Raw genomic sequence first — 10,287 nt, forward strand, 5'->3', positions numbered from 1 at the left:
AACCTGCATATAGAAATATACAGAAATTTGAAATTATAGAGTAGTTGTAGTGTCGGGTTTAGTTCATTAGAGCAATGACAAAACCCAGTAATTGCAGTGTAACTGTAGCCACGGGGAAGTTAGACGAAGATAATGCTGTTCGTAAACGAATAGAGAATATATTCAAAAGCAATCCTATTTTACAAGGTGTAAGCGTAATTCTTAAATCAAAATCATTGCCTTTGAACATAGATAAGTTACTTGAAAACATAAGGAAGATTGATCTTAATGAATTTGAAAAATTACCTGAATTGCTCCAGGAAGTTTCTGGATATAAATCAAAAGGCTTTATAACAATAGAAGGAATTCCACTGCATCAAGTTTGGGATGATTCTTCTTTAGATATTACAGACAGTATTCAGTTCAATTCCGTTACAAATCAAATTAAGATTAAATTGAATAAGAGCACATTTGAATCATCACCAAATGTTTTTGATAATAGAAAGGGAATACTGATTAAAAAAATTATGGAGTCGAAAAAAGGACATGGAGCCTTGAATCATGTATCATATAGTTACTTGATTACAATGTCTACACTAGAAGAAGGTATCTCACATGAGGTACATCATTTGATTAAATCAGTCTTCAAATACAGTTCAGTTAAAGTTCGTACAAACTGCGCCAACAATATTTCGTGTTTGCGAGATGTAAATAAGATAATTGGGAATTCAACTATAATACCGTTAAAATTAAATATTAGAGATTACCCTATATTTAATGTTGACTTTCAGGAAGCAAACCAAGCCATCTATGAGTACTTAACTTTATTACATATTAATTCGCCGCAATTAACAGAAAATATCGATGATTATATCTCAAGTTATAAAATTCCAGAATATTTAGCTCAAAATACAGAACACCTGCAAGAACTATATAAATATACTTTTGACGAAATAGATTTCTCTGTACTTGACTCCCTTATGAGAAGTAATTGTTTATCAATTAGTGCATATGCAACAGACTCTCATATTATGATTTTGAATACCCAGAATACGTTGGTCTTGTGGGAATGTCAGTGAAGTCAAAATACAATAACATAAATCATAAATACACAATATACACAATATTTAATTAATTAATATATACAACTTATTTCATGCTTCCCAAAGTTTTATTATGGGGAACATAAAAAACCTAATTCAAATTTTTGAATAATTCATCTAAGGGAAATGTTTCAAATATATCAAACTCGGAATTATTCATAAGCCCTGGATTACCATTAGCATCATCATTGAAGCCAAGGTTTGCATAATTTGGAACATTGTTGAATTCCCCAATTCCAGGAGCCAGTGACACATTATCTGATTGGCTGTGTTTGAATTGGTTTCCAGGGGTTGCATTTTCATTCTTCATTGACATCATATTTAACCATAGACTATCAATCTGAACGTTTTGGATAAAATCATTTGTACCAAAATCATTAGAGGAATTATCTGAGTAGTAGCTAGTAGAATCGGTGGAACCATTTTTTGTATCATTATCGAACGATGGAATCGAATCTGGCACCCCAGTTTTATTACTATGTTTATTTCTATTTTTCTTCTCTTTAATTGAAGCTAAGGAATCTTCAAAAATATTGATAAGTTCATCTAGCATTGGACTGGAGAATTTAATCAAACAAGCATTAGAATTTCCAATATTTTTATCATAAAACTCCTTTGACAACACAGTATCCATCAAAAAGTATTGCGCTTTAGATATTCTCCAAGAAAAGTAATACCTGCTACTCAACCTGGATATATTATCAAGGAATACCTTAGAACTTTTATCAAGAAGTTCTAAAAACCTTTCTAGTTTTTTAAAATGTAGATTATATGTTAAATCGTTAACCATTCTCTCTTCATGGTTATAATTTAATTCAAAATCTAATATGGTCAATTTAACTTTGATTAATGTTGCAATAATAACCACAATAGATTTATGTATGGCCAGCTCAAAACTTGGAGTTATAACCAAATCTGTAGAATTTCTAAAAACCAAATGATTGCTTTCTAAAATTTCATTGTAGAAAGGCATCAAATCAAGTATGGTAATCAAAAAAATCTTCTTCAAATAAAAAAAAGACAAATCATAATTGTTTTTGCGTTCGTAATAGTTGTAAAAATGGAAAAATAAAGAAACTCGAAAAAAATGGCAGGTGAAGTAAATTTTCATTTTCAAAGTCTTTTTTACAACATCTGATTTAGATAAAACTTCACTCCTTAGAGATTTCCTTAAATCGCAGTATTCGCTCATGTAACTTGTTTCTAAATCACTAAGAGAAGCCGTTAAATCTTCCAAATTAATATTGTCTCTCACATTCAAGATCTTCTTAAGCAATTTTGACATAGGCTCATAAAATGCTTCAATCCTTCCGAAGGACGATGTGACAGTTTTTTCTAATTCGACATCATTTATATTTGCATTTCCATCCTTATAATAAGGTACTTTTGTATCAAATATTTCAATACTGGTGGTCATCGGATATCCCATCGCCATCGCATTATTTATATCATTTATCAATAGAAGATACCAAATTTTCCTTCCCAAATTGTTCGTTTTCTCATCCTTAAAATTGTCTGGAAAATTATCTGGATCCCTATTTAAGCCCATTGAAATCGCCATTTGGACCAACATACCTATAAAAACTTGCGAGTCACCTCCATCTGACCCATCACCATCTTCAGGCGCATACATATGATATAACCTAGTGAAGAATGCTAATTGCATAATGGCCATATTAGCTTTCCTTAGTAAGTTAAATTGATTCAAGCATAGCTGAGCTACATCTATCACATCAATATTGATAGGATTATTTAGCAAATATCTGAATTCTCGGGCTTGTGGTGATGGATCGTTTGAGTATAGCTTAGCTTCATTTAATGTAGTTATATTTGAGAATAAACTCAAGTAGCTTAAACGTAATACAATCAACAACAAACCTAAATAGGCAAAGTCTAATCGTTTTTCAACTTTCAATTTGCTGACCTTTTCTTCATCAAAACTTTCTGGTCCAAGCAATCGAGTAATCAGTGACTTGAAGTACAGTTCGTCTATGATAGCAAAGAATGGGTACAAGTGAGTAAAAAATCTTTCAATGAGCTTCCAAATAATTCTTTTATTAGGTAACACTAATTCAATCTTTTCGATAAGTTTCAATTCTTCATCAATTCCTCCATCATAAAAAGTAAGGCCTAACGACATAGCCTTTTCATTGATCTTATTTCTGGAATTTGAAGAATTCGATATAAGCTTTGGAGTAAATAACTGGCTTTGAGGCGCATCTTTATATAATGTGACATCATTGATTCCCGTATCATTGTTTTCTCTTTCTCTGAACTGCTTTTCGGGGCTTGAACAAGTAGCATTATCATCTACTACGCAAGGCCTCAGCTTTGCCATTTTCTTCGAATGAATAAATGACCATAGCATAGTTAATGCGGGATCAACCTTAATTAACGATAACCATGCTAAAGGTCCAAAATTTCTTCTCTTCACAGGTTCACAATCGAAAACAGCTGTATATCCTTTATAAAAGTTAATTGTATCATCCAGAGATGCAACTGGATTATAACCTGCAAAGCAATTAATTCCATTTTCCAGATGTAAAGGCAGTTCGTTTAGCACGTTTTTGATATTATTATTATTAGATGAATCCTCATTATTAGATTCGTTACCTGTCGTAAGGGTTTCTTCTAGGTTCCGTATCTTCGCTTTTAAAATCTTCAATTCATCTTGTACAATATCCTCTGCATCAATTGCTTTGTTGCTTACAACATCAACACCATGTATATCATAATGACATTCCAGATTGCCGTATTTGAGACAAGTTGAACACGGATTACCCTTATCACATTTAACCTTTCTTTTCTTACAAAACCCACACGCTACACTTATCCTGTGTCTCTTTCTAGATGTCATGACTAACAGTTAATAGCGTAAAACAGTTCCATTACTAGATATTTAGAATTGCACATCGCTTTAACTTTGTGTTTAATTTTTGCCTTCATGAGAAATATCCTTAAAATCTGGTTCCCCATACAAGAGACATATCTATGAATTTGATAAGGAACTAATTGAATTTCAATGACGTCTAAGCAGTTTAAATTACAACTAATACAGTACTCTTTAGCTGAATTAGGGTATAGTAATCTATCCGAACAGATATCTGGTGATATCAGCTCAAACTCCATAAGCCATGAATCAGAATCTGCTTATCATGATGAGAATGATCATAATGATTTATTAAAATTCATTGAAAGGTTTTATGAAGAATTGAGACATGGTAACTACTCAGCTATAATAGAATATTTGAACTATATAATGCTACCAGAAGAGAGCGCCATGAATGTTGACGATATTTCTAAGGATTTCAGTAGCATAGGAATTGACTTTTATAAAGCATTGAATTTGAAGGATGATTCTGTTGATACGATTGGCGGCATTTGCACCCTAATTATTACATATTTGATCAAAAGAACTTACTTTTTGGAATGTATCGTGGTCAATTCATTTAATAGTAGTAAACAACATAATCAAGTTGAGTTGTTGGGAGACATATCAAAATATAGTTTTACTTCAATTTCTGTTCCAGATTTGCTAGTTATATTGCTGGATCATCTATGTCCTTTATTGGACGAAATACAGGATGCACTCAAGTCCATAAATATAAATAGGATTGTTGGACCCATGTGGAATTCTAAACCCGAGCTAATCGAATTATTGAATAGAGAGAAGGAGTCTACTTTATTGCTTCCGTTAGTTATGAAGTCGCCAATAGGTACAACTGACTTGACAAAATTAGTTTTCAACGAACAAGTACTATTGGCTGATTCAAGCATCAGTCAAATATCCTTACCACACATTCTTGATGAATTGAGAACTATACTAGTTGATAAGCACTTGAGTGCTATTTTCAAAGAAAGCTATAGAAATCCGTCTACAAATAAGGCGGCTTTTGATATACCACCTAACTATCTTGACAAGTTGATCGAAAATGCTACTGCATACCAAAAGCAGCAATCCCCTTACTATTTACCACCTAGAATTAATTCCAACAAGCAAGGGGGAACATTTCTTCCACCCCTCTATTGTGAAATAAATGAGAAATACAAAAAAGGCTTCCCATCATCTTTAATAACCACATTGGATAAACATTCTGATGAAGTTTGGATTGCTAAATTTTCTCCTCTGGGGAAACTCTTGGTTACAGGGTCTTTAGATGGAAGATTAATCATATATGATGTTTTGAATAATTTTGATGTTTTGGCTATATTGGATTCAGATATACAAGGAATCAAAAGTCGTACAAGAAGTAATAAGGCAGTAATATATTGTTGTTGGGAACCTAATGAACAATATTTAGTGAGCTGCTGTTTAGATACGGTAGTGAGAGTTTGGTCGATTAAGGATATTAAGAAAGATAATAAGAGAATAACTCGCTCTATGGATGTTGAATTGGATAGCCAGTCAGCACTATTAAGGAGTTCGTTTACACTTGGTGAAAGTATTAAAACGTGGTCGTGTGAGTTTTTGCCTACGACAGCCGATCCTCAATTTATAATTGGATCACCAGATAAAGTGTTAAAGGCTTTCAATGTTGATGGAAAAGAGCTTTTCGATTTTTATGCTGATACTGAAGAAAACGGCTTGTACCATGATGAGAAGGTTAATTCGAACGATACTAAAGATGGTAATGACAAGACAGATTCATCAAATGATGGTGAAAGCAAAGATAAGACAAGCACTATACATAACAACTTTTATCGAGTAAATGATTTAGCAATAACTCCAGACGGGAAATTTTTAATCACCGCAAACGATGACAAGCAAGTATATTTTTATACTATTCCTGATCTTTTAGATCCAAATTCAATAACTACTAAAATTGCTACTATAAGCTTAGGTGGAAAATTGACATCATGCTCAATATCCTCTAATGGGAAGTATTTATTACTTAGCATCACGCCGGAGGAGGTTCAAATCTGGGATATTTCGGGATTGGGAAAATCAGAAAAACCAATCTTGAAGAAAAAGTTAATTGGTCATAGTCAAGAGAAATACATTGTCCGGTCTAGTTTTGGATATTTAAGTGACAACCAGGAAGAATTAGCTATTAGCGGCAGTGTTGATGGATATATCTATATATGGAAAATTGAAACTGGGCAGTTGATTACTAGAATAAAAGGTCATGACGGGCTATGCAATTCAGTAGATTGGAACAAATATTATATTCCTAAGAAAAACTGCAAGGATTATGGTAAGTTGTGGTGCTCAGTAGGCGATGATAAAATAGTTAAGATATGGGGTCCCTCAGACTGGAACAATGAATGAACGCAAATGAACCAAAAAGAGAAAAAATAAAACATAAATGAATTTTCTTAATATTTTCTAAATATATGTACATATATATTATATATATTGCTTGATCATAATTCGTCATGATTAATTTCATCTTCTTCAATAACGGCTTCTTTAGATTCTCTTAATTGGCTGCCATCGATCTTGTGACCACCTTGATCCTTAATAAATTCAATTAAAGAATCTAATTCTCTTGGCTTGTCGTAAACAACAGCTTCCCTGAGACCAGTTTTGCTGTCAATCTTACCATTAGCTGGGTAGAATACCAAAGTAGGATAACCAGCAATCTCAACTGGAGTATTAACGTCGTTAGCGGTGTGATCAAGGTCGGCAATAACTACCTTAGCATCAGCCTTATTTGAACCATAAATTTCAGCTAATTCTTCCCAAGCTGGTGCCAATTTCTTACAATGTCCACACCATGGAGCGTAATACTTGACTAAGATATCCTTCGAAGTATCTTTAAGAATATCATCGTGGTTGTGAGCGACTAACTTAACAACAGATTGGTTAGCAATTTCATCTTTAGTTGGTAATGGTTCAGATTTGACAATTGGGTCAACTTTACCCTTGAAGAAGTCTTTCACAAACTTTTCAATGGTCTTAGTAGAAGGACCTTCAGGATTTTCTTCTTGACTGATACCGTATTTCTTGTTTTCTTGAAGGTTTTGAATAGCAAAAAGAGGAACAACTTCTGGGTTCATATTTAATGCTTCAGCATGACGTCCAAATACGTTTGCATCTAAACCAACAAAGTTGATTTTGCCTCTATGTTCCTTTCCTAACTTCTTGAAAGTTTCTTCAACCAGCTTACGTTCTTCTTCATTGTTGTAGAAATAGTAACCAAGTGGTAAAGGCGAAGTCATGTACATCAAATAGGTATCTCTATTGATATCACCAAAGTATGGAACGATTTCGGTCTTGATGAAAGAAGTTAAGCTTTCCTTATCAAAAGAAGCAGAGAACTCACTGATATCTTCAGGAGAGTCAGGGCGCACAATCAAGTACTTTGGAGATTTGACCTTGTTCAAGCTAGCCTTAGGAAGTTTAGTCTTTAACGAATCGACTAAGTCTTTGCTTTCAACAGAAATAAAAGTTAAGTCTTTTCTGTTTTCGTTGGCAACTTTGGCAAAAGTTTCGTTAGAATTAGCCTTATCCTTCTCGCCATTGTAGCCTTCAGGTAAAACTTGAATAATATATGGCTTGTCTTGGGCATCTATCAAGGAGGTCAATTCTTCAGCCTCGACTGGGGTGGAAACGGCTGGTAATGATTGCTTGATCATGTATTCAGCAATACCAGCAGCTTCTCTTGGACCGTCATAGTCTTCTGGAGCAGCTTCTGACCCTCTCATGACTTTCAAAGATGGGTATCCTCTAATACCGTGTTCCATACATAACTCTTCTTCAACTGTGCAATCAACTTGAGCTAATTTGATATTTGGGTGTGATTCGTTTAATGAATCAGCAGCCTTCGAAAATTCCGGTCCCAAGATCTTACAGTATCCACACCATGGGGCAAAGAACTCAGTCAAAACCAAAGGGTTAGCATCAATGAACGACTTGTAGTCGGAAGAAGTTAATTGAACAACCGCTGAGTTTGGGTCGGCGGCGGCTTCACCGTCGCTTGGTCCGCTAGCATTGACAACTGATACAGCCGCTAATAAAGATGATAACGCTTGAGTAGAAAATTTCCAGAACTTCATGTTTATTTTGAAACTATTATTATGGATATAATATAATCTATGAAAAAAAGGATAAGGACAGAGTATTATATGTTGCCGGCGATTTATAAGCTCTGTAGAACCGCGTTGCTTTGAGAACACGCTGTTAATTATTTGGGTGTGTATATAAGATATAGCCTTGGAACACCTTACTTACGTATATTCCAATATTGACTGGAATATCGATAGTGTTGTCAACTATAGAGGACTGAATGTTGAATTGGACTATTAATGTATAAGAAGATATACGAATAATGTATATGAATGTACTGCCAGTCAGTATATAGTATGGAACGCAGAACGATTGCAAAATTAATATTTTCGCAGACTTTAAAATGCTATGTAAGTGAATATGGCTTGGAGTTAAAAGCTTGAATACAGAGCCACTTGACTTCAAAAGCAGTTGAATGATTTTCAGTTGTCTCTGTTCTTGTAATATTTGCATTCTATGAGATTCACATAGTAATGAATTTACAAGGGATATCAAATATGAATGATAAAGGGCCATATTGTCGTGTAAAACTACCAAGATGAACCATTAACATTGTGCCGCATGGCTTTATCTTGTTCTTAAAATATTCAAGTAGGCGAATAGGAATGTGGAAGGATTCTCTAGAACTATATTTAAAACAATTTTTTTTTAAGAATCATACGACAGTTAGTTTTGTCTATTATACGTCGAAGAATCGCACTTGAAAAATTGGCTATATCTTATTCATTTTCACATAGATAATGACCCACTGGTTTCTATCCATCACTCCGTGGAAAACATTGGGCATTTATTCGATATCTGTTGCTGTTGCCTATTTCTGGTTGGGCGTACCTGCATTGGGTGTTGGCATATATGTGGGTGGCGTTTTATCAGTTTTTTACTATGGCATAACCATTTCAAATTGCTCTGATCGATTAAAGGGAATAGCCAGAGAAATCGTGATCCAAGAATTCATTGATAAAAGACCATTTAGGGAAGCTGATTATTTGAAGAAGGAAGAAATCTTACAAGAAATCTTGAATAATGTCAATAAAAAAGTGTATCATAGAATGGGAATCAATTACGGTTACGATACTACTGGATACTTACTTTTTGCATACGGATCGTACATAGCAGAATTTGAAAAAAAATATTTACAACATTATGACAACATAGACGTTGAAGATATTCAAGGTTGGGACAAGATTATGTTAGTAGCTAAGAACATCCAAGACGAGGATCAAAATTCTATCTATAAAAATACGATCTCTTCGGAATTGATTAATACTTACGGCTCAAAAAAGCCAGTTATTGTCTCTGCTGAAACTGATGATCTGTTAAGCAATAAAAATAGCAAAAAAGAACAATAAATATGAGGAATAACAAGATAAGGTAAGAGTGTAAAGTATAGTTTAGTTTAATATTGTTTAATATTCCTGATTATATATCCAAGTAGTGTGTTTACGGAAATAAGCAACGGACCAATTTCTTCGATACTATATAGCGGGTAACATTATTATGAAATATTTATACAGTACGTTCAGTTATTAGGCGTTATTTATCGAAAAGCATGAACTTTCCTCTATAAAATTTTCTTTCACGACAGACAATGGCACACTGGACTATATCAATCGTTCCATTGAAAGCATTGGCAGTTTATGTAATACTTCAAGTGGCTTCATACTTGCGGTTTGGAAATGGCGGTTTTCAATTCAGTATTGTAGGGCTTCCGACATTATACGTTTTTTTTATGTACCGGTTCTTTTCACTCGATGCAACATTTAGAGAAATAATTGAAGAAATCATTATACCAGAATTTATAGAAAAAAGACCATTCAAGCAACTTTCCATGAAACGAAAAGAAACTTTAGACGAAATGATAATCAATGTAAATAATAAAGTGAATTATATGATGGGTACCAACTACGGATACACTAGCGCTGCTGGAATGGTTCGTGATTACAAGAGAATTATGACTAAGTTTGAGAAGAAATATCACGACATCTACAAAGGAGCTCCAGCTCAAGAAATTCAAGGTTGGGATAAAATGTTGTTAGTTGCCAAAAACATTCAAGATGAAGATCTAGGTTGCGTTTATGAAAATTCGGTATCTCTAGAAATAATGAATAAATATGGCAAAACTACAACCAACGAATACGAATTGGACAATATTGGTCATTCAAAAGATGTTTCGGATACCGTTTAGATGAATTGTTA

General features: G+C 33.7%; 6 protein-coding genes across 6 annotated transcripts; 4 read left to right on the forward strand and 2 right to left on the reverse strand.

Annotated features, from left to right (window-relative positions):
* Nucleotides 1–74: 74 nt before the first annotated feature.
* Nucleotides 75–1,058, forward strand: AC631_04202 (uncharacterized protein; the record flags this gene model as incomplete). Its single annotated transcript, XM_015613031.1, has 1 exon — nt 75–1,058. The coding sequence occupies one exon, from the start codon at nt 75–77 to the stop codon at nt 1,056–1,058; it is 984 nt and encodes a 327-aa protein (XP_015466150.1).
* Nucleotides 1,059–1,173: 115 nt separating this feature from the next.
* On the reverse strand, nt 1,174–3,939 carry ZCF29 (Zcf29p; the record flags this gene model as incomplete). Its single annotated transcript, XM_015613032.1, has 1 exon — nt 1,174–3,939. The coding sequence occupies one exon, from the start codon at nt 3,937–3,939 to the stop codon at nt 1,174–1,176; it is 2,766 nt and encodes a 921-aa protein (XP_015466151.1).
* Nucleotides 3,940–4,104: 165 nt separating this feature from the next.
* Nucleotides 4,105–6,351, forward strand: AC631_04204 (glucose-induced degradation complex subunit; the record flags this gene model as incomplete). Its single annotated transcript, XM_015613033.1, has 1 exon — nt 4,105–6,351. One exon carries the CDS (start codon nt 4,105–4,107, stop codon nt 6,349–6,351), a length of 2,247 nt encoding a protein of 748 aa, XP_015466152.1.
* Nucleotides 6,352–6,446: 95 nt separating this feature from the next.
* PDI1 (protein disulfide isomerase) lies at nt 6,447–8,081 on the reverse strand (the record flags this gene model as incomplete). The annotated part of the gene is made up of 1 exon (XM_015613034.1): nt 6,447–8,081. The coding sequence occupies one exon, from the start codon at nt 8,079–8,081 to the stop codon at nt 6,447–6,449; it is 1,635 nt and encodes a 544-aa protein (XP_015466153.1).
* A 750-nt stretch (nt 8,082–8,831) lies between these two features.
* AC631_04206 (uncharacterized protein) lies at nt 8,832–9,440 on the forward strand (the record flags this gene model as incomplete). Its single annotated transcript, XM_015613035.1, has 1 exon — nt 8,832–9,440. One exon carries the CDS (start codon nt 8,832–8,834, stop codon nt 9,438–9,440), a length of 609 nt encoding a protein of 202 aa, XP_015466154.1.
* Nucleotides 9,441–9,982: 542 nt separating this feature from the next.
* Nucleotides 9,983–10,270, forward strand: AC631_04207 (uncharacterized protein; the record flags this gene model as incomplete). Its single annotated transcript, XM_015613036.1, has 1 exon — nt 9,983–10,270. A coding segment is annotated over one exon (288 nt), but the record flags the coding sequence as incomplete, so codon positions are not given.
* Between the last annotated feature and the right edge of the window lie 17 nt (nt 10,271–10,287).

Source organism: Debaryomyces fabryi, assembly GCF_001447935.2.
Source record: "Debaryomyces fabryi strain CBS 789 chromosome Unknown contig00106, whole genome shotgun sequence".
NCBI classification, from domain to species: domain Eukaryota; kingdom Fungi; phylum Ascomycota; class Pichiomycetes; order Serinales; family Debaryomycetaceae; genus Debaryomyces; species Debaryomyces fabryi.